This window comes from Saccostrea cucullata, unplaced genomic scaffold (assembly GCF_032062105.1).
Source record: "Saccostrea cucullata isolate Sc308-1 unplaced genomic scaffold, CSIRO_AGI_Scuc_v1 ctg1060, whole genome shotgun sequence".
Classification (NCBI taxonomy): Eukaryota; Metazoa; Mollusca; class Bivalvia; order Ostreida; family Ostreidae; genus Saccostrea; species Saccostrea cuccullata.
The window spans coordinates 81,750-106,524 of NW_026938188.1; the positions used below are offsets into that span (position 1 = coordinate 81,750).

Here is a 24,775-nt window from a genome sequence, read left to right on the forward strand (position 1 = left end):
TTGTATAGCAGCCTCAATTAATTTTGATGGATATTTTTGTCTAGAAAGAAAAATTCTTAGTTCACACAGTCTTGTATTTCTGCGATCCTCATCAATAACAATAGTACAAATTCGCCTGGCCATATTGAATGGGATGTTTCGTTTAGTATGGGAGGGATGGCATGAGTTGAAAATCAAATATTGATGGGAGTCTGTGCTCTTGTAATAGAGATCCGTTATGATTTTTCTTCCCTCTTTTATAATAAGAATGTCTAAAAATGGCAATTTGTTTTCACTGATTTCCATTGTAAAATGCATACTTTCATGGAGCCGATTTAGAATGCTGTTAAACTGTTGTAGATCTTGTAGAGATTTTGTCCAAAAAATAAAACAGTCATCTAAATAACGTTTCCAGTTTCTTTCAATGTATGTACCAAAATCCTCTCCAAAAAATGTTTTGCATTCTGAAAAAAGTTTTTCCTCCAGAAAACCTAGAACGAGAGTTGGGTAGGTAGGGGCGACTTTTGTCCCCATTGCTGTCCCTTTTGTCTGTAGATAGTACTTGTCATCAAAGAAGAAATGATTATTTTGCAAAACTATTTTAAGTCCTTCGAGGATAAATTCTTTTGAAAATCTCGGCTGGATTACATCTGGGTGCTTGTCAATCCAAAAGGAGATGGCTTCTAGTCCTAAATTGTGGGGAATATTTGTATATAAACTAGTAACATCAAAACTCACTAATTTCGTATTTTCTTCAACACTTTCTGGAATATGGTTGAGAAAATCCATGTCGTCCCGAATAAAACTGGGTACTAATTTGCAGAAAGGTTTTAGTATAATATCTAGCAAATTGCTAAGTCTCTGTGTTGGACAAAAAAAACAAAAACAAAACAAAAACGGAATGAAGTTTGACGTTAAATCTTGTATGACGTGTAAATCTAAAAACCTTATATACTGTATGACGTGTCCTACATGTGAGGAAAATTATATAGGACAAACCGGAACCAAATTAGCCGACCGTGTTCGCGTGCACAAACAACAGATTAAGGATCCGACCATACGAAACACGCCATGTAGTGAACACTTTGATTCTTGTGGTAAAGGACATTTTTATATATTTCCTTTTTACAAAATAAAAGAGGAAAATGAACAATTACGGAAAGCCAAAGAACAATATTTTATAAATCTGTTTAAACCAAAATTGAACTGTTAAAAGGAATTTATATCAAATTATTTTATTATGTACATTTTATATAAAATGTCTCCATTATTGTACATTTATAATAGGCGCTTAACTTTGATCAGATGAACTGTAAAACCTTATCTGTGCGCCTCATTTAACTGTGATTACTATTACGTCACAGTCATTATGTTTAACGTTGCCTACATAACGTCACGAGAATGACGTCATAATGTAACTTGTTTACAATTTCAAATCTACTGATGAGCCCGCATGGGGCGAAAGCGCTTTAGATAAAAGTTTGAGTTTATCAATTGAATTTGGATTTTATTTTATCCCTATACCAAGGAAAAATAATTTTTTTGAATATATATGTATATATATATAATATTTGCCCGATTCATTGCTTCTGTTTCACCTTTTACAAATATGCATCTTTCTCTTCATCTTGGATGTATGGATCATAAATCTTAAACCGTCGTCAGAAAACGTTGATAACTTGCACTTAAAAAGCTCTTCAAAAAAGCTATGACTGAATTTTTTTGTTGACAAGATAGAGAAAATAACTTGTTCATTTAATCCCTTAGGTACCTGCATGGCTCTATGGTGATAGCCAAAACCATCCAGGCTACCAACTGCCTGCATACAATCTGTGGCAGTGTATCAAAATAACTAACACTTTCAAATAGAGGTGTTAAACGAAAACAGTATTGCAGTTTTTTTTCCTATTTTTTTTGGTAAATGTAACTCCATAATTAATAGATTAAGAAAAACAAAAGATGGAAAAGCTTTGAATAAATACTTACATGAAGCTTATTTATTTAACACCAAATATATATTTTTAGATATTTTTCCTATTCGTTTATTAAGGTTGTTTCTTTTAAGACTAAAGACCTTATAGAAATGATATAAAGAGCGTTACAGTATTTATTTAAGTCTTTAGACTTCTCTCGGAAGACCTCAAAAAATTATTTTCGTCTGTTTTCTATTATTATTTTTTATAGTAGGGTCGATATTATAGCTGTAAGTGTACGGATTCTGGATATTTTTTTCAGGGAAGATGCATTATAAGAAAATCTTTAAAAGTACTTTTGTTTTATATAGGTTAAACAGTGCATAGTTTATCGAGTGATCAGACAATAGAATAAGGTATTCCTACCAGTCCACGGTAGGCTAACAGGAAACTATACTACGACCATAGAAGAAAGAATACAAGGTTCCTAGATAGTAACGTTGTCAAAAACGTTAAGCACTGAACTCTGTTCGTTGTCATGAAAATACTTGTGGGATTATGATAAAATCCGTCCGTTCGTATTCAAAACATACAAGAATTTATACACAATGGCTACTTACTTACTTATCCTCTCCGTGTCCGAGAGGACGCATAAGGCCGTTCAACAACGAACGCCACCTACGGCGGTTACTGGCAATAACTTGCTCTTCCTTCCAGCTGCTACAGCCCTGTTCTTCCCTTTCTCTCTCAACAGAGCGTCGCCAGATGTTCTTTGCCCGTCCTCTTCGTCTCTTATCCTCAGGGGCCCATGTAAGTGCTGTTCTAACGTGTGAGCTCTCTTCTCTTCGGAGGATGTGGCCTATCCATCTCCATCTTTTCCTTTTTGATAGTGCTTGATAGAGGTATGGATCTTGTTCTTTCATATAGTTGTTGGTTAGTTATCTTTTCAGGCCAGTGTATTTTAAGGGTCCTCCTAAGGCATTTTCAGTGCAATGTATCAAGCTTTTCACCATCTTTTTCTGTTGTTCTCCATAGTTCAGCACAATACAGCAACAAAGATAGAACGTTTGCAATGAAGATCTTAAGCTTGGTCTTTGTGCTGTATTTTGCTGACTTACATACCTTGGCAAGGGATGCAAAGGCGGTCCTGGCTAAGCCTAGCCTTCTCCCAATATCTGCCTCAGTTCCTCCGGTCTTGTCCATTAGAGCACCAAGGTAGAGAAATGTTTCGACCTCTTCTCTTTCTTTATCGTTCAACCTGATGGCATCCTTCTTCTTCACATTTACTCTCATGCTTTTTGTTTTATCAACGTTAATTTTTAGGCCTGTATATTCTGCGACAGCATGTAATCTCATGGTCATCTCCTGCATGTCGCTGTGTTTGCTGGAAATAAGTGCAAGGTCGTCTGCATAATCCAGGTCTTCTAAAGTAGACATAAATTTCCAACGCATGCCTCTCTTCTTATTGTTGGTATTTCTAATTATCCAGTCTACCACAATGATGAACAGGAACCCAGACATAACACAACCTTTTCTCACTCTTGTCTGTACTTTGAACCAGTCTGTTGTTCTTCCATTCTCTATGATACAACTAGAACTTCCATCGTACAATTTCTTGATGATGTCCACAGAGACGCCCGGAATTCCACACTGCCTTAGTATATCCCACAATTTCTCTTTTATTATGCTGTCAAAGGCTTTTTTAAAACTCTGTGAAGTTTATGTACAATGGTGCTTGCCATTCTATAGATTGTTCTAAAATATTTCTTAGAATGTAAATCTGTTCTGAGGTTCCTCTTCCTCTTCTATATGCAGCTTGCTCTGGTCTTGGTCTGTCCTTTAATCCATCTCTAATTCTGTAAATCACTATTCTGCAAAACACTTTAGATGGCACTGATAGTAGTGATATTCCTCTAAAGTTGTCACATATTGTCAGATCTTCTTCTTGGGTAGGGTTGGGATGGCTACACAATGACTACAATTTGACGTTTTAACCAAAACCAAGAATAACTTTAAATTTTACAGTGTTCAATATCCCATACAAAGATTGATGCACAAGTATTTGATGTCCTCATTAAATTTTGAAAAGTTTTGGTTGGCGATCACATTCTTTTGTGTTCCCTTGTGTGAAGCCATGATCATCAGCCGGAATATGCCATATTTGTAATGTTTGACATATCAAAATGGTCCTTTCATCTAAAATATAATGAAAAGACTCATTTTCAATGCAATATGCAACTGACAGCCTATAGAAGACAAGATGCTTTAAGAAATGCAAGTTAGTTTTGTCCGTTGCCATTTTTTTTCTATGTAAGTATAACAATAGGAATGATCAAATGTATATTTCATTTAAAAGAAATTGAAGCATATTATAGATAATTTTGAATCTCGGGGTCGTCTTAAAACAGAAATCACAGGTTAGTTTTGTCCGTTGCCATTTTTTTTCTATGTTAGTTTATCAATAGGAATGATCAAATGTATATTTCATTTAAAAGAAACATTTTTTATACTAGTAGGAAAGCTTGTGCAATTGCTTGTATATAATCAGTATAATGAAATCATCTATAAGATATACGTGTACATTAAAATACACAAGTTTGTTTTTTTACAAATAATATTGAAATAAGCCATCGCCTCTGATGTAGCAATTGTCTTGTCTGCAGCCTGTATACAAGAAGGTATGGTTTTAGCTTTATCCTGTCCTAACACTTTAATGATTTCAAAAAATTTTGAAACCGGCTGAAATATTAGTCGAGTTTATGACTGTGATAGATCAGAAAAGAATATGGCATAAAGAGTACCATTCTAGAAACATAACGTCATTAATTTTATGCATTTCTCTACTTTAAGCAGAAAAAAATCAAAAGCACCCATTTCAGGGGTAATTTTCTTTCAGGAAATAGTGTCCACGGCTGTCGCCCACATTTTTTTTGGATATGTTGTGCAAAATTCAATGAAAAATTAAGTATCTCAAAATTTGTGTGGGCGATGCCTGTGAACAATATTATCTGAAAGAAAATTCTATTGAAAGTGAATTTTTTAAGAAAATACGGGGAAATGCACATGTTTATGAGGTCTCAAATTTATTTCATTTTTTTTTTTTTTAGAAAATCACAGGGCAAGATTTGTATTGAAATGATACCTTGTTCTTTAGTATTAATCTACATCAGTCTGTAAATTAACATTATTCTTATATTTTACAATATCTTATACATGTATTCATAAAAAATAATTCGAATACAATTTTTGTACGACTTAGTCGAGATTTCAATACAAATCATTGTCATTTACCAAGTCTAATTTTTGTTCCATTCTTACGATATATTAGCTCCAACTCTCATACAAACATAATGTTCAATCAAGGGCAGGTAAGTTTAAATGATCTGAATCTGTATTTGGAATACGATCAGAAAAAACGTGAAATTATTTATTACATTAGTCAAAAAATATTTTTAATGTTTAAATTGGGTGTCTAATTGACAGACAGATATAAAATTGAACTTAGGTGAAGATTTAAAAGCAACAGAAGCGACCAAAAAAGACCAAAAATACAGAGTTAAGTGCAGTCATCCTTTGAAATTTAAAATACAGCGTTTCTTTAATCTGCTTGTTTATGTGTTATGCAGGTTTCATTCATTTCACTTTTCACAATAAATCAAATCTATCTTACCTGTGTAAATAAACATTCAATAGAGTTGAACACATTGAAAAAGAAATTCAAACAAACAGAAGTATGGACCAAGGACGAGAAGGATCTTTAACTGTGAGATAGTTCTTAAGCAATTGTTGATCGGAATCAGGACATATCATATGACGTTAAGAATCCCAATTTTGATAGCAAGCAAAGACGTTATTATTTTATGAACCCAAAATTTTATATAAGTTTTATGACATTGTGGCTTCGTCCAGGAATTTATCATTGGTTACATAAGGATCATAAGACTTTAGAAAGGGTTCTTGACATCAAAAGAAAAGAGTAACAGGCATGTAGTTGTGCTGCAAAATATAAATGTTCTTTATTTATAGAATAATACATTCCCTTTTCCATATCACATCCTGTATCAGTCCGAGACTCCAATATCAGCCAGAGGGCTTAAGCAGGTAAAAATCCAAGGTCAAGGTCCAAGGGGCAAAGTTCTTGGTATTCTTTGAAAGGTCTTCTCACAAGAATTATATATATGAAGAATGGAAGCCCTAGCCCTTACCATTCAAAAGATATGGTGAAGATTAAAGTTTTTCCATAAGCACGGAAATCTCCATGGTCAAGGTCAGAAGATCAAAGTTGTTGGTATCCAATAAAACGTCTTGCTACAAAGAATACATATGTGAAATATGAAAGTCTTAGTTCTACCATTCAAAAGTTAGGACCAAAACTAAAAGTTTGGAATTTTTGTTTAAAAGTGGGTCAAACTCCAAGGTCAAGGTCAAAAGGTCAAATTTAGTCGTACCCAAAGAAAGTTCTTGTCACAAGGAATAAACATATGAAATATAAATCAAAAGTTATGGGCAAGGTTAAAGTTTTTGTAACGGACGGACAGACTGTCTCTCTGTTTGTCTGTTTGTCCGCAAAAGCTTTAACCTTGGCAATAACTTTTGAACAGTAAGGGATAGAGCTTTCATACTTCACATATGTAATCCTTGTAAGGAGACGCTTCATTGGATACTAAGATCGTTGACCTTTTGACCTTGACCTTGTAGTTTGACCTACTTTAAAAAAATAAATCTTGATCATATCTTTTTAAGGGTAAGAGCTAGTGTGCTTTCATACTTTACATATTTAATCCTTGTGACAAGACCTTTCATTTGATATCAAGGCCTTTGACCCATTGACCTTGACTTTAGAGTTTGACATACTTTTAAAAAAATCTTAACCTTGGCCATAACTTTTGAACGGTTAGGGCTAGAGCTTCCATACTTAACATTTATATTCTTTGTAGCAAGTGCATTTATTAAATACCAATAACCTTGACCTTTTGACCTTGACATTGGAGATTTCCAGACTTATGAAAAAACATTAACTTTGGCAATAACTTTTGAAGAGTAAGGGCTAGGGCTGTCATACTTCAGATATGTAATTCTTGTGACAAGACCTTTCATTCAATACCAAAAACCTTGACCTTTTGACCTTGATCCTGGAGTATAACATACTAATATAATCTTTTTAACCTTGGCCATTACTTTTGAATGGTTAGGGCTAGGGCTTCCATACTTCAAAGATGTGATCTTTGTGGAAAGACCTTTTATTGGATACCAATAACCTTGACCTTCTGACCTTGATCTTGAAGATTTCTGTACTTTTGAAAAAAACTTAGGCCTTGCCATAACTTGGGAACAGATGGATATAGGGCTTTCATGTTTTACAATTGTATTTCCAGTTAGGAGACCCTTCTTTGGGTACCAATATATTAAATTTGCATCTAAGAAAAGTTTAATCTTCAAAATGTTGCCATACGGGGGCATCAGTGTTTAACAAACACATCTTGTTTAATTACAAAATGTATCTGGAATAACATAGAGCAGGCCTTAACGATACGGTGTTTTAAGGTTAGCACAGAAGTTCCTTTGGTATTAAATTTAGCTACATTCCTCTTTTATAGAGAAGTCCCATACTGTGCTTGAAAGAGAATCATTCTTTTTTTTTTCTCTCAAATTTTTGCTTTGGTCGTTTGCATGTTTTTCTTTCAATAGAATCATGCGATTAGTCATAATGAATGTGTATACCATATTTATATAAAAAAAATTCTCAATTGATTTTATGTTTATTCAGCATCATTGAATATAAATGCTACAATGTATTTTGTATTTGATTTTCCATCAGCCTATGTTTTTTATAAGTGATTCTATCATTTTACTATTTTAAAGGTTCGACCCGTGTGATTACCCGACAAACGAGAATGGGAGTTTGCGTTACAAAGACGTGTACATGTGTAAATGTATGTAAATATGTACAACTTTATGTGAAACAATTTGTCATAAGTTGTTTCGTTTATTTCAATTTATTTCCTTTTTTCACAGAACCAAGTTGGATCTGAAGGTACATCAAAATTCTAGAAAACAAATACAGTGCGTGCATGAAATTAATTTCGTTCCAGCATCGATACTATTTAAAAATTCTTTGCCTGCTGATTTGAATGCCTCCTTTGCTAATTAGTTGCTGGTTATTGTTATCCTAATGCTTAAGTGCCTTTGCCTTTTTTTAGTTAGGTCGATTCTACGGAAAGTAGTAAATAGAATGCTAGTAATAGCATTGTAATTTTAATTTTAATATTATAATGTTTAATGTATATTGAAATAACTTCTCAATCTATGTTTTCAATTTTTACAAACCGGTCTCAGTAGCCTAGTGGTAGAGTGTTCGCTTCGTGATCGGGAGGCCTGGGTTCGATTCTCGTTCACGGCGCCGCGTCATACCTAAGACGTTAAAAAAGGTAGTGACTGTTCTTTGCCAAGCGCTCGGCACTGGAAGTGAAACTCATAGGTCCTATGTCACGGTAGGTGTTGGCACGATAAAGGACCCTCACTGCTCAATGGCCCTGAGTGCCGAGTATAGGTCAAAATTTGAAGCCCTTCACCGGCATACGGTGACGTCTCCATATGAGTGAAAAATTCTCGAGAGGGATGTTAAATAATATACAATCAATCAATAAATTTTTACAGAACAGAAATCTTCGTTACTTTTTTAATTTCCAATTTTTTATATGTTTAGCGTTCATCTATCTTTAAAAAGCATATCTACCTTTTTGCAAAAAACAAAAACAATTTAGCAAACTTAAAAAAAAAACCCACAATATTTATAGTCATAAAAATGAAATCATTTAAACGATTTGATTTCATACATGGATTTTTCTTGTAGAAAGACCCATACTTAAGCATAGTCAATGTCTTAAGGTATCCAATACATAATAACCTCAGATTAAATGGAACTGATTCCATAACAGATATGTATGGGATAAATACTCCGTATACGGTATAGATGGTATATAGAAATACTTTTCGGTTTTAGCATCAGTATGAAAGTGCGTAATGTGTCCAAATTTATGACCTTGTCCTGTCCTTGAAGAGTTATTCTTTTATTTTATTCAAGAAAGATCAATTGTAAAAATCTATCGGGGGAATAAAATTGTATATTTTTTCTATTCCTTATTGTCAAATGCATCTCTCCACCACAGCATTCATTGATATTCAAAGTATTTAATATTTTTAGTTTCAAAAATTTACTTGATTCTATAGACTTCACTACAATTTCCAAACGTTAATTGCTTCTATGATAAATAAATGTTTTTTTTGTTTTTTTTTTACATTTCTCTTGTTAAATCCTTTTGTACTCTAACACGCTTTGAAATAATATCAAGTATTTACAAGTAGTATGATAGGCCTTGGTAGGCTAATGTTGATTTTAGGTAGTTCTATGCTATCTATGCTAGGCCTATTATTTGTTTTTCTGAAGTGGATCCCAGCAATGCCTGATTTTAGCTTTACGGGTCAGAGTCAGAGAACAGAAGATCTTATGCGATAATAAGATATCTGTTGTGTGTCCGTCGATCCGTCTGTTTGTACAAATTTTCAAAAAACTTCACTCCTCCAACGATTTTGTTCTGATTTCAATATAAATGTGCAAACATGTAGACTACACTGTGCTAATTGTTTTTTGATTTCGATCAATGGTGTTGCCAATGTTTTATATTTGATAGAGATTAATGGGAAAAACATTCAACCTACTTCTCCTACGGTGTTGGTTAGATTTCAATATAACTTGACACACAAATAAACCAAACTAAGGCATACATTTATAATTATTCTGTAAGTCCTTTTTTTATTTCAATGAACAGTTTTGACATGGTAAATAAAACAAATTCTGTGAAATATTTTCAAAATGCAACTCCTTCTGCAGTTTTGATCTGATTTCAAAATAACTTGGCATAAAAGTAGGCTTACAATCATATACATCATTCTGTATATCGATATCAGATTTCGCAGTTTTATCACGTAGAGCACACTCTTGCGTATGGAATCAACGTCTGCAGAAGATTTTGCACAAATTTTGATTCATATGAATAAAATAATTTTATAAAACTACTTCTTCCACAGTTTTAGCGTGATTTTGATACCCCCATATAACACACAGGTACATTATACTAAGATACACCATTCTGTGTTTTTTTGTTTCGCTTTCAATAAAGGACGTTGCCATGTTAATCAAAAATAGAAATTTCCTTGAAACACTATTAAAATGCTTATATTTCTATTTGATCTGACTTAAGTATTATTTAGCACACAAGAAGACCACATTTAGATGCATGAAACATAATAGATGACAAACAGTATTCAAGTGCATAAAACAAAACAAAATAGTAGCGGAGCAAACACGGACATTACAAACATCAGAGGTGGGGTCAGGTTCCATGGAGGCGTAAGTATCCTCTGCCAACCGGTCACATCCGCCGTGTGCTCCTTGTTTTTATCGGAAAATAACGGCAAAATCCGTCGTCAATTCAGTATATTTATGATGGACTAACAATTAGTATGAAAAACGTCAACATTGCCGAGTCTTAATAAAAAGCACTTTTAAATAACTGGATCTGACATTGTGTTACAATACTGAGTCACAGGTAGCCTATATTTTTTAATCAAAGAGGATTCTCGAAAAAATGTTAACAAAAGAAAACTTTAGCGTTACCTTTCTTCGTTTTGATACTTATTTCGTCGCAAGCTTGCATTTTAAAAGCTTACTTACGCTAAGTTGGCGGGACCATTTTTATTGAATTTTTTTAATTAAACATACGTAAAACATATTTTTATTTCAATTAATCATCTTGTAAAGGCAAGTTTGATTTAAACACAAAAAATCCTGCACTTTATATGGCATTCACATCAAATAAAAAGCGTTAATTTTCTTTGAAAAAGAAGTTTGTTATATAATATCTATTCACATTATCATGCTTATTTTATGACAACATATACGGTGTTTATCAAGTGATAAATTGGTAAATTCCTATTACCTGATATGTTATCGATGGTTTTATTCCAGTAGTGCGATCTCCCATAATGTCCCTTTTTTAGATTTTAAAAGTTGTTTACGTCAATTTGTTTAATGGGTTGTTTTTCAATATTTTAAAATCGTTCACGGTAGCTCAGTCGGTAGAGCTCCGAGATCGGGAGGTCGTGAGTTCGTATCTCAGCAGCGATAAAATGGGTAGCATCTGTTCCTTCGCCATGCGCTCGGCACTTTGAAGTGAATGTTACGGGTCCTTCGGATGAGACCTTAAAAACCGAGGCCCCGTGTCAGCGGCAGGCGTTGGCACGATAAAGATCCCTCACTGCTCAAAATTTGAAGCCCTTCACCGGCTCAAGGTGACGTCTTCATATGAGTGAAAAATTCTCGAGAGGGTCGTTAAACAATATACTATCAATAAATCAATATTTTTAATCATTATGAAACTTATTTTTTTTTTAATAAAGTTGATATCATATTTTATTTGCTTACATTTTGCATAATCTTTTCTTACTGTGGGAATTGGGGTATCGGGAATCGCCTTTGATTAGTTGATGATTAGGTGTGCGATGATTTTGATAAGTGTCGGTATTTTACGTCATTTTGTAACATTTAGTGAAAGGTTTTAATAAATTCATTCTCACTGAATTTCTTGACTTGTTGAAAACAATCTAGTTAGTGCATCTGCACATAACATGCAACAACTTTTCAAATAATTATACACAGGTGTATTAGGAAGAAAAAAAAAAATAATAATAATATATATATATATATATATATATATATATATATATATATATATATATATATATATATATATATATATATATATATATATATATATATATATATATATATATATATATATATATATATATATATATATATATATATATATATATATATATATATATATATATATATATATATATATATATATATATATATATATATATATATATATATATACAATGTATATATATGACAAATACACTTCACACAGAGAAATATAATCTTTATTTTGTTTGTTTGGTTTTTTTTAAATGATGTCGCCCAGGTTATTAAAATTGAAATTTCCGTAAATTTCTTCTAAGGAACATTATGTATTAATTGCTATTGTAATGATTTAAGTCCAAGAGTCACTTTTTGTCCCCCGCTTGAAAAGTGGGGGATATTAATTTGGGTTTGTCCGTCCGTCCGTCCGTCCGTCCGTCTTTCTGTCTGTCTGTAACGCTTTCGTTTCCACACGATATCTCGAGAACCCTTTGAGCTTTTGCAATGAAATTTAGCATAGCAACTCCCTATGGACTAAAGAAGACCCCTATTGATTTTGAGGTCAAAAGGTCAAAGGTCAATGTCATAAATAAGCAAATTCTGTCTGTTAAAACACTTTCGTTTCCACACGATATCTCTAGAACCATTTGAGCTATCGCAATGAAATTTTACATAACAACTCCCTGTGGCCTAACGAAGACTCCTATTGATTTTGAGGTCAAAAGGTCAAAGTTCAAGGTCGTAAATTTATACATTCTGTCTGTGTGTAACACTATCATTTCCGGGCGATATTTCAAGAAGATTTTGAGCTTATGCAATGTAATTTTATACCAAAACTCCCTAGGACGTCTCTCGCCCCTCTCAAAGTGCCCCGCCCCGTTTGTTTTATTAGTATTTATAGTATTACATGTCGCTATTTTTAGCGCAGGGGCATGAGGAGAGTTATTGCGTATAAAACAGGTTCTCGGCGGACTTTATGTTCTTATTACATCTATTATAACTGTTTAATAAAGGCTAAATAAATCAAACACCATGGATTGTGTAAAATTTTGAGAATACCGAACATGAAAACATGAATATATACATGTATGTGACTTCAGTTCTGCATATACTTCACTCCATGTAAAGCGACTACGTGGTCTAGTGATTATGGCTCTCGCTTCAAATGTGAGAGGGCCCGGGATCGAATCTCAGTCGAACCTTTCTTTTTTTTCTTTTTTTTTTTTAAATACTTTTTTTTTAACTAAATGATAGTATTCAGCATGTAAAATGAAAAATTTATGAGGTTATAAAATCATCATTACAGTGTGATAAATATTCCATATAAAAAAATCTTCTATACACATAATAAAGAATAAGCAATCAAATCTTTATATGCATATTGACATACATGTATTTTATTTCCTTCAGTATACATGTATACATTTAATAATTCTACAAATTCAGTCAGGGGGAGCCGACTTTTTCCCTAAGCGGGGGACACGAATTCTCTGAATTAGCTTGTCTCTTTTTCTATTATAAGTAAAAACAGTACAGTACTAGTTAGAGTCTACTCAGGGACTTTTGGTTTAAATGGTTATCCTTAAATGCAAGATGTTACATTCAATGAAGTATGAATTCAAAAAAGCCGCAGGCTGAGACACCATATTCTGCTTATACATACTTTGTTTTGCAACAAAAATAGCTCCCTAAATTGTAGCTCTTGGCGTTTGTGAAACTGTTTTTGTTGTTTCAGATATTCCTTCACTAAAACTTCAGAAACCATCTGAAGACATACTTTACAATGGCGCCACAGTGAAAATCGAATGCAATGGCATTCCACCGGAAATCGAAGAAATACAATGGTTAAGATATGGTCGTCCACTTCCTCTAGAGCACCCAAGCGCAGTTCTGACGCTGTCAGATCTGAAAACGGAAAATGAAGGAGCATACATGTGTGAAGTTACATTGAAGTCGGGAACTAAAATAAAATCAGATGCAGTCGTATTAAAAATAAAAGGTATTGAAACTTTCGAGAGTATAAAACACATTTATAATTTTTTATTAGTGAGATATTATACATTTATCACATGGCTTCGAGGGTGACATACCAGAACATTTGCTCCGAGGTGACAGGAAAGCCCTGGAGTGTTATGTCATCCGATGCTGATGACAGAGGGTGACCACAGATATCATGCTTCCATTGGGCCAACATTGGTCCAATGTCATCAGTTACATTGGGCCAATGTTGGCAAATGACATTGGCCCAACGTAAATTTGCTTATCGGCCCAATGTTGGCCCGATATAATAAGCCAACAATGCCCAATGTAGAGTGTTATTTCTGCAGATATTGGCCAAACGTTGCGCCAACATTGGCACAATTAATTCGTCATTTTGCTCATTTGCCCAATGTTGGCTTGATATATTGGACCAACATTGGCCCAATGTATATAAACATTTTATTGTTACAAACTTGTATATTAACAAATCCGATCGTCTCTAAAATCAGAAAAAATACACCACCAATTCCACTTGAAAATACAAGTTAGCTTAAATAAATTTATGAGGCTTGTTAAACTTATTGCGATTTATCATGACAAAATAAATTATCAGTGATTAATGTTATTGTTTCTATACAAGAAAAGTAAATGAAAGTATAGAATAACAAATGTGTTTTTGATACAGTTAAAACAACAAATAATTTTCCTCTAATTTAAATTGAAAGGACAAGATAGGGTAACAGCCGAATCTGGCACCTTATTTGATATAAAAATCAGAACACTGTTAAAATTGTGATAGTTTGTTGTTAAGAAGTTAAAATGATGCTTACTTTAAGACAAGCACTAATTTGGATTCAAAGTTTACATTGAAGCCACTAGAGGGTGCAGAAATAGGACATTTTCCCGAATTTCCTCAATTCTGGTGAAATTACACCATATTTGGGATACATTCATTTTCGGAAAACATAGAGCACAAGCTTGCCTATCTGAGATTTTTATACAAAAACTGCATCTGATATCACTGTATTATATATATGAATTTGGTAGGTAGGCAAGCGTGTGCTATATGTTTTCCGAAAGAAAATGTGCAGTAAAATTAATTAAAATTTGCATAAAAATGAGAGATTTCGAAAATTGGCCTGATTCCTGACCTCACTGTGACCGCTGGTCTTACCCTACCTTGTCCTTTGTATCTAGTAGAATAAATTTTTAAAGTTTTGCACTAATTTAACGTATATACACATTTTGTTAACAGGTTTATAATCATAACTGTCCTCCATTGTTGAATATTTAGATATATTATTTATATTATTTTCTGCATTTATTATAATGTATAACTATAGCATTTCTCAGGGGTACAGAGTACGTATTTTATTACTTACGTTTTAAATCCACATCATCTTTGAAAAAGCCTGTATCTTTATTTGCATTCCAATGGAATTCTTTAAAACATGGCAGCAAATACTCTCCTTTTCATTTACTAAGTTGTTTCCACTAATTAAATAAAATGAGAACTTTAATCCTAAGGGATTTGATTTCCCTAAATCACAAAGTAACAATTCCAAAATTTGTTTTTTAATGGTAGAAATATAAGGGAAATTTATAAAACGAAACTGACCTATGCAAAAATTCAAAGATATTTAAAAATAAAATTTATAAATTAGATTTTGATTAAGGTAATAATAATTGACACAGGTTAGATCAATAATACATTTTATATACAAGTTTTATACAGAAAGGATACAGTGTTTAGCGACTGATCCAGTTACATATTTAATTTAGAACTAAAGCAAACTTAGAAAAAGATAAAGATGGCATGAAACAAACTTTGCATTTTGTGTTCTAAAATCTGAAATGCATGTTATTTGAGGTAAATATAGTACTTACATTTCGATTCGTATGTGAAATGTCTGGACATTGCTCAAAAAATTAATCCACATTAAAGATTGCAAATCTTTATTTCTTTTTGACATAAAATCTTAAATGTTCTTCTGTAGGAAACATCCGAGATTAAAATGTTAGGCTTGCTAAAAGGATGCAGATTTGACCATCCTGTCCTATCAGATATCACAATTACCATAGAAACTGGCCAGTCTTGCGCTGTGAAAAACCCTGACCTAATTGTTTGGTCAGAAAATGTTCTTTTATCTTAGAATATGCCCCCTAAATGCAACACTTTATAAAGTGTGTGTCTTGTTCGTCTTATATTTTTTAAAATATGCAAGTTTATTTCAATTTATAATATGTTATTCTCAAAATCATTTAATTAAAGATAAAGTTGGTTCAACGTTGTCTATACAAAACATTGTATCGAAATAAGATCGTGACGCACCAATGTTGGCCAATGTTGTACTCCCAACAAAATCTGTCAGCTTAGTGGTGACAAGCTTACAACAGTGGCCTTACGTTAGGTCAACGTTGTAGGGCCAATGTTGTAAACCCAACGTTGTAAACAGTGGTTCTACGTTAGGCCATTGAAGTGTCCTCACCTCAGCTTCTGAGTAAAATTGTGTTATGTTGACATTGACTCAACATTGGGCCAACGTTGTATGCCCAACAAACTACAACAAAATAAGAACGTGATTCACAAATATGGGCCCAACGTTGGGCCAATGTTGTACTCCCATCAAAATCTGTCAATTTAGTGATGACAAATGACATGTAACAAGTAAAATTAAATTATTCTGAAATGAGCAAAATGTAATTTGGCATAAAACGTAATTAATGGTTTTTCAATTTTTGGCATTTAGATCCACCTATTCTAGAACTGAAAATTCCACCAGATGAAATTCTTATCAAAGGTGCTACTGTAACTATCCTTTGTCAAAGTATCCCAAAAAAGCAACACAAAATGAAGTGGTTCAAAAATAAAAAGGAAATAACATCGACGTCAAAACATTCCATTGGTTGGTTAGACGATTGCCCCTTCCTGCGACTGTGCAACCTTGAGTCTAGTGATAAAGGGGAATACAGCTGTGAAGTGACTCATCAGGCAGGGTTCAAATGGACATCAGAAGAAGTAATGATTAATATCAAGGGCATGTATTATTTCTTTTATTAATTTTTTTGTCTTTTATTGCCATGTTTTAAGAAACAAATGAGCAAGCTCTCTTAACATACTAACTATAGGAACCACAAGTTCAGTTTTCATGATCAAATTTTGGGAGGAGAAACAAGATTTAAGGCAGAAAATTTTGAATCCTGCCAATAGGTTAGATATAACAAAGGTAGTTATGAACTCTGTGAGTGATGGTCTACCACTTAGTATACATGGTTTTTATTTGAAATGAGAATTTGGCTGGCGCCAAAATGCCACTTTTGAAGTGGCATAATTATCCGGCACAGTGTTTATCGCTATCGCGAATTGAAGATATTACTGGCATTCATTTAGGTTCCTGCACACTACGAGCTATCTCAATACAGTTCATCTTACAACAGAGAATACATTGTAATGATATAGATAAATGGAAAAGTAAATAAAATAAATAATCATACGTATTCAAACTTGGTGGGGTGGGGTGGGGGGAGAGGGGGGTGTTAACTGAACTAGACGGGCCAAAAACCCGTTCACTACTTTGGTGTTTTTAAAATATTACATTAAAAATTGTTAAAATTATTGTGACCCCTTCTCCAGTCTTTTCAGAAGTTGAACTATGTTTTCAAAGATCTGCAATAATTGTCGGATACTCACGGCTGTTTTATTTCTTTTACTCATTACCCATAATCATGACAATTGCATATAATAGATCAGTTGCACATTTACGAAAAAGAAAAAAAACAGATTTGGTTGAACGTTGAGCACAACCATTGCAATCGCTGTTGAAATAACGACCACTATTGAAAAAAAATGTTTTCATTATGGTTGAAAGTATATTTCAAATCCCAGCACAAGCTGCAACCACTACTGAAATAACGTTCACTTTTGAAATACCGGTAATTCATCAAAAATGATTGAAACTCATTTCAAAACCAAATGAGAAATGAAACCAAAAGAATCAACGGAAGCTAACAAACAACATTTGCATTCTTGAATGGATTTAAGGTGAAGATACATCTTGTAAATCAAATATGCCCGTGTATTAATGGGGTCTTCTAGAGAAGAAAGAAAAAAAGAACAAAATTTACTTAGGTCTTTCTTTTGGCCCATTGGAATTTATGATAAAAGTGAAACTGTTGAGGTTTAGTATCAAACACATCAAATATCATTTAGATCCTTGATAACTGCGTATCTATCAAAAATGAGACAGACATAATTTAATTGACTTGAAATTGTCAAGCAGTTTGTGCAAAAGAATTATTCCGACTTAGAAGTAAAAGAGGAATCCTGAATTAAACAAAGAACTAAAGTATTTTCAATCTTTCCACAGATTGTACAACGGAAATTTTGTCTGTACATAAAGAATTATGCTTTGAAGGAGCAACTCTCGTTATAAAATGCAGGCCTCCCATTCCTCATCCAAATGAAGTTATCTGGTATAAAAACAATACCGAGATTGTTAAAAAGGGACGAATTTCAGAGGGAACAAGTGAAGATCCGTCCATTTGCATTTCTAAGTTGACCCATCACGACGCAGGAATTTATAAATGCCGAATTTCCTACGATTTTGGCTGGATAGAAGGATCGCTTAAAGTAGATGTCGAAGGTTTGTTTCAACAATACAATAATTACTTTGTTCACAAAAAAAAACAAATATTTGTTACAACAATTGCTGAAAAGAATACCTCGTGCGACCGTGAAACCCTGTTTTTTTTTATAAAACCCTGTTTTTTTTTATAAATCTGCATAAAATCTGAAAGAAAGGTTTTTATAAAAATTAAAATAATGTACTATTGGTCCGCACATTACGTTTATGAAATACCTCACTTCTTTAGAAATCTTATCTACAGATTGTTTCATAAAACTTCTTTTCGTACTGGTAGTTTTGAGTTCAATGAACAACTGATAAACAGGATGAAATTTTCAGCAAAAATCAAGTTCAAGAAACAAGTACGTATTACACCTTTCCACTATAGGCACGATGTACTAAACGTTAGTTATAAAATTTGATAGATTTTAATGTAAATGGGCCTCTTTTTCCCTTTGGGACATCCTAACTCTCAACAACAACTTGAAGTGGACTTAGGACATACAGAGGTAATCGAAAGAATCTATAAGATTGTCTTTAAATCTGCGAACTCAAAAATGTTACGAAATCAGAGCGTTTATGTTGACTCAGAGATACTTTTCACTCTAAGATTATGACTCCTGTTGTATAATGAGTTTTAATACTATCAACGTTCAAAAACATTCCATTTTATAACTTGATGTCAACATTCCCCCAGGCCCATATATTCGACATAAAAATGTGATTCATTCCCTATAGAAAAAATGCATCACCATTCTCTACAGGAAAAAGAAAATTATCATTGTGGAATGATAATTAAATATCGATTATGACGAAAAGTTACCAATGCTCAAATTCTATTTTAAGAATTTAAATTGGGAGCAGAGCAACACAAAATAGAAGCAGAGCAAACATGGACCTTGTAAATATCAATTGTGGGATCAGGTGCCATGAAGGAGTAAGCCTTCTCTGCCGCCCAGTCACACCCCCTCCCTGTCCTCCTTTTTCATTATGATGTTCGGGAAAAACCGTTAGAAAAATTAGTGTGTAGAGAAAGATCTATCAATTACTATGAGAACGTCAGTCAACATTTGACTCAATGAGAGGTTGTATTTGACAAGGTTATTGTATCACCATTAAAACCTTCAACATGATGACTTCAAACTAGATTTGTTCAAATATATATGAAGGTTACAATGATACAATGACCTTGTAGAAAATACAATTTATCACTGAGTGGTTGACGTTTTTCATACAAATTGTTAGTCCATTATTTGTTTCTAATACAAAACAAAGTATGGTATTTCAAATGTCGTTATCTAATAACATTCCAGCATATGCATAGTTCAAGACGAGCAGTTCTTTATCTTACAACATTAATGCAAAAACAAACAACAAATAAGACAACTAAAACTATTTACATTACCAATTTAAATGCACAATATTGGACAAAACTGGCTCAGTCACCCATGAGAACTTGCTGGACTGAAGAATCCACATGGTAGAATCTTCCCGATGTGTGAGACATCGCCACAACGAAAATTGTTGAACTCAGCAAAACAGAGTTGAAAGATCCACATGGTAGAAAAGTGGCCTCTAACAGTTTTTCACGAAGACCAACAGCGGACCAATTTAAATAATTTGTCATGTCAAGAGAATCACCGGAGGTTCTTTGTCTTTTAGCACTCCTCCTGGTCGCCATTGTTGTTTTGAGATACGCTGATTTTGATATCACATTTTCACTGATTAATGAAATGTTTTTCCCAGAATTACATCGTCAAAAACACAGTTTAAGTTCAGTGAAAGTAAATACACAGACATCAAATCGGATGATCGATAATTATTAAATAATCCTATGGATTAATGAAGACAATATGATAGCTTGGTACTACGCTGTCCGGGACCATCGAAAGATAAGAACTCACGTGACTAGCTATTCCTGACCTACTGACCAATGACTGATGGACACGAAAATCAGCATGCCTATCGCATGATATTGGTAAACGTAAACAAAAGCAAAAGGGGGGGGGTGCTAAGTTGGGTAAATTGTATGAAATAAACTTTGCTTAAAATTTTAATAAAATAATTTAAGCTACAATTTATACACTGAATTGACGAGGAATTCTTCCGTTGTTTCCCAATCGTGACAGGGAGTACAGGACGGGTGTGACCGGTAGGCAGGGAACACTCACTCCTTCAGGGCACCTGATTCAACCATTAATGTTTTGAGGTCTATTTTTGATCTGTTCCTATTTTGTATTGTTTTATGGACTTTTTAAGCTCAGATACTGTTCGTTATCTCCATACATTTTATGCAGTAATTAAAAAAAAACATTATCTAATCAGGACAAATTATTTTATAAAATAAAATGATTTAAAAATTAAGGATAATTACTACACAAGTGAAATCTAGTTAAAGTTTAATTATACTGCAGTAGGTTAAGGACATCAGCTAATACATGGAGCAATATTAAAACAGTAAATGTGAACCTCGGTGCAGCTAGGCCTTTCGTAGCTTATATGCTCAAAATTAGTAAATGTATACTACTATGGACAATACTGTTCAAATTTTTGAGTGTATTCTTTAACAAAATTATTCGAAACCTTTTGCGCTTTTGTTATTGCTAATATGTTATCTGCACCGTTATAGAAGATATTTTTGTCTTAAATGTTTCAGTTCAAGATACAGAGAGAAACCATGCAAATGAATTTCTTGATGCCAAAAAGTCAGGAGTTTCGGGTATTATGGGTACCGTTACTGACTTCGTGAGTAATTTGACTCCAGGAAAATTTATGATGGTAAGTGCCAAAATATTTCAAGTATTAAATGTGCACATGTATCACACATGAACTGGATTAAAATGATGTCGGTGTTCAGGCACGATCCAGAAGTATGACCAGGATGGTACAAAGATGAGCCATCTTGTGTAAGGGCAATTTGCAATTTATTTTCTTCTGTGCATTGCTTTAGAGAAAGAAGATTAGCAAAATCTCTAAGTGTCTTATATTGAATTCTGCAATCTGTTGACTTTAATAGTACAAATTAAACCATATTGAAAATGTTTTTGCTTCTTTTGAAATGTTATGCTAACTTTAACTTCAAGTTTTCCACATTCGTTGCATATTGACATAAAACATGAATTACAGTATGAACAATTTATCCAAAATTTACATGTAACTTCTGATTCTCCACACCAGACCAACAATGCCTGAAAGTTTTTACGACTTTATTACATATTCTCATTAAAAAAGATGATCGAAATACCGAAAACTCAATTGCAAAGTGAATTAAGGAAGGACATTCATGGTGTCATTTATAGTATCTAATTTTTCAATTACTGAATATAATAAGCATTTTATGATTATTTGACTTTATCCAGAGTTAGAACATGCATGAATATTACAAGTCTAAAACTACCAAAATCTTCAGAATTATTTTCTAATGTCGTGAGTACTGTCGTGGCACAACAGCGTCACTGGCCGTCAATATATTCAACATTCCGGGCAATCTGCGAAAGGAATTTGTACTCAGTGGCAACCATTACTCTACTTATTTTACATATTAATTAAAATTGAAACATCAGTTGATTTCAGTCAAGTACATGTCAAATAGCAGTAAACTATGGCACGCCAAATTCACAAAAATGAGATAATCATGATTTCACAATCGATAAATTAGGTTTATCGGTTGTAAACTATAGTTTACGGACTGTAAACTATAGTTAACGCGATAATCTATTTTTCCAAAACGTAAACTATATTTAACAGCGAAAACTGTCATTTGCGATTGCAAAACATAGATTATATGATAAATATAGTTTCACGATTTGTACACTATGGTTTACAACTCTTAACTATAGTTAACGATCGTAAATTATAGTGCACAGACGTGAATCTATGTTTATCAACAAAATCTATTGTTAACGTTTTATTACAGACAGATAAACTTAGATTAGCATTCGTAAATTATAGTTAACAACCGTTAAATATAATTTTACAGATGAAAACTATACTGAACGAATCGTTAACTATAGTTTACAGTCGATAAACCCAGTTTATCAATTGTGAAACTAGGTTTAGCTCATTTTTGTGAATTTGGCGTGCCATAGTAAACAAGTAGAAGTGGACTTAACCGCAACTAACCCAAGACAATACTTTGCTCTCCCTACCGATCAACTTTAGTTATCTCTATATATTTAATTTAGTAAGAAGTATTTTAGACACCTATATGGAGATAAATCCATTATTTCAAAGGTTTGTTAGGTGAACTTATGTATAACCAAAAGAGGATTTTTATCTTGCAGATAATCTGATCTCTGTAATAATCAACGGCCGACAATTTTGCTACCTTTTTATGATATTTAAGTGACTTATGATTGCATTCTATTTATCTTAATGAGGTTCGAAACAAGCTTTTAAGGAGATTTCGCTTTAGACCTTTATTTCTAAAATTCTGCATCATTTTTATGTTCAAACATTAAAGTTGGATTCTACAATGCAAATTAAACTGAATCCAATAATATAAGCGGTTTAATTCAATCCAAATAGGATTAATCCATGAATTACATTTGTGACAGTATGTTTTGTTAAAGAAGAAAATGATCAATTTTCACTTTGGAAAATATATGTGGGACTTCAAAGTCTGAAGGTGACGCCAAAGTCCGATGGTCTCGCCAAACCCCGATGGTCTGCGCCAAGCCATCGAAGTTTGTTGTCGGTAAGGACGCCAAAGTCCGATGGTCACGCCAATGTCCGATGGCCTTTTCCTATGAGACGTGATGCGCTAAAGTGCAATGGTCTGACACGCCAAAGTCCGATGTTGCGGAGAAACAATTAACTTTGATGACGTCAGATAATTCGACGTCAATCACTGACGCCGTTGTCCTGCATTCAACAGCCATCATTTTTATTCGTTCGCGCATTCAATTTTATTGCTTTTGTGTATTGCTTTCACCCTCCATAGATATTAGAATTAGTTCTTGCATACCACTCGAATGATTAGATCTAGTCATTGCTTCGCTCACACCCGAGATATTTAGGGTTAGTCCTAGAAAAACTCGTCGAGTGTACAGGGTTAGGTTTACATCCACCCAAATTATTTAGGTTATACACACTTTTCGAATGATTAGGGTTAGTTTTTGCACCTATCCGAGAGATTAGGGTTAGTTTTCGCATGATGATATAAACCTTGGCCTGGCGCGGCATTGAGGTTTGGTGCAGTAGTAGTATGACGTAATAAACCTTAATTAATTTCCTCAGCATCGGACTTTGGCGTGTTAGATCAACAGGGAATGGCGCAGGCCATCAGACTTTTATTAATCATTATGAATCCTGAATATCTTAAAAGTTTATCTTTGCATATAATTTAATGAATCATATTTAAATTTACTAGACAAATAAATAATCTGGTTTACGGTGTGACCGTTGGGGCGAGAGCAGTTATGTACTATCATAAACTTACATATGTACTGTCTGTCATTCAAGAAAGAAGAAAACAAAACAGTAAAAAGGAATCACTTCCCAAGCATCGGGATCGAGATTCCGAATTTCACGGAAGTTTCCGACAAAATCGGAAATATCCGAACCGTTGAAGTGACGAAAGAATGACGTCAGATAAAAAGGTCCTGTTGACTTGAGCGCAAACGATAGTTTTATGGCATGGCGATTGCATTAAATCGTTGTTTGTAATTTGTTGTTATGTTTTAGCCACCATGTTCCTATGCACCGCAAAGGATTATTGGGAATAAAGAATGTTTTCACGTGGACTCATAAATATTTCTTGGAACAATGTGCAGATTTCAACCCGAATTTCCTCCATTCGTACACGTTAGTCTACTGAGCTCGCTACGCGAGCGGCGCTTCGCGCCGCCTCGATGCGCTCGCTATAAATTGCGTTCACTTTACAATTCCTTATTTGATTACAAAGGATCAAATTATTCAAATATAATTCATTTTTCTTCACGACACGCATTTTCATGTGTAAAACCTTGGATATTTAGCTAGTTATTTTCCAATCAGGAGAAACAAGACATGAAATTTTTACCAATTTAAATTGGAGACATTTTGTTTCAAAACTTCTCTGGGGGTAATATTAATGATAAATCACTGCTCATTAACTTTAAGAATGTCATTATATGTTGACGGTGCGACCGTTAGAGCGAGCGCAAACTCTTCTGTTGTTTTAATTTAGATCGGGCTCGTCAAACCGCACGTGACATTTGGTGCGTCTAGACTCTGACGTCATACGACGTCGTATGTAAGTTACAAATACCAAGAAAAAACTGAACAGTGCTGAAAGTTAATGAAAAAAGTTACGTTTATTTTTTATCTTCAATATGTATCCATTTAATCAAGGCGAGTAAACTTTTTGTTGGACATTTGTCGTCATTCTCGCGAGAACGCAACTTTACTAAGTGATGCATTGTGGGTCAAAATAACTGCAGCAAAAAATTTCAAAGAATGAATGTGCAGTAGTCCGAATTTTCTCTTCGCCCAGGTGTTGTCGTTAGAGCTCGCAGTGCTCGCTATTAAAA

At 33.6% G+C, this 24,775-nt stretch overlaps 1 protein-coding gene across 1 annotated transcript; it reads left to right on the forward strand.

The window, feature by feature from the left end:
• Positions 1-7,759: 7,759 nt before the first annotated feature.
• Positions 7,760-21,113, forward strand: LOC134249595 (titin-like). Its single transcript, XM_062731936.1, has 6 exons — positions 7,760-7,825; positions 7,908-7,926; positions 13,394-13,657; positions 16,389-16,676; positions 18,006-18,281; positions 20,920-21,113. The coding sequence occupies exons 1-6, from the start codon at positions 7,787-7,789 to the stop codon at positions 21,090-21,092; spliced, it is 1,059 nt and encodes a 352-aa protein (XP_062587920.1). The 5' UTR covers positions 7,760-7,786; the 3' UTR covers positions 21,093-21,113.
• Positions 21,114-24,775: the final 3,662 nt, after the last annotated feature.

Coding starts and splice junctions, on each gene's coding strand:
- LOC134249595 (XM_062731936.1), top strand. CDS start 7,787: ATGGGAGTTTGCGTTACAAAGACGTGTACATGTGTAAAT. Junction 13,658..16,388: donor AGTCGTATTAAAAATAAAAG/GTATTGAAACTT, acceptor TTTGGCATTTAG/ATCCACCTATTCTAGAACTG. Junction 16,677..18,005: donor AGTAATGATTAATATCAAGG/GCATGTATTATT, acceptor ATCTTTCCACAG/ATTGTACAACGGAAATTTTG.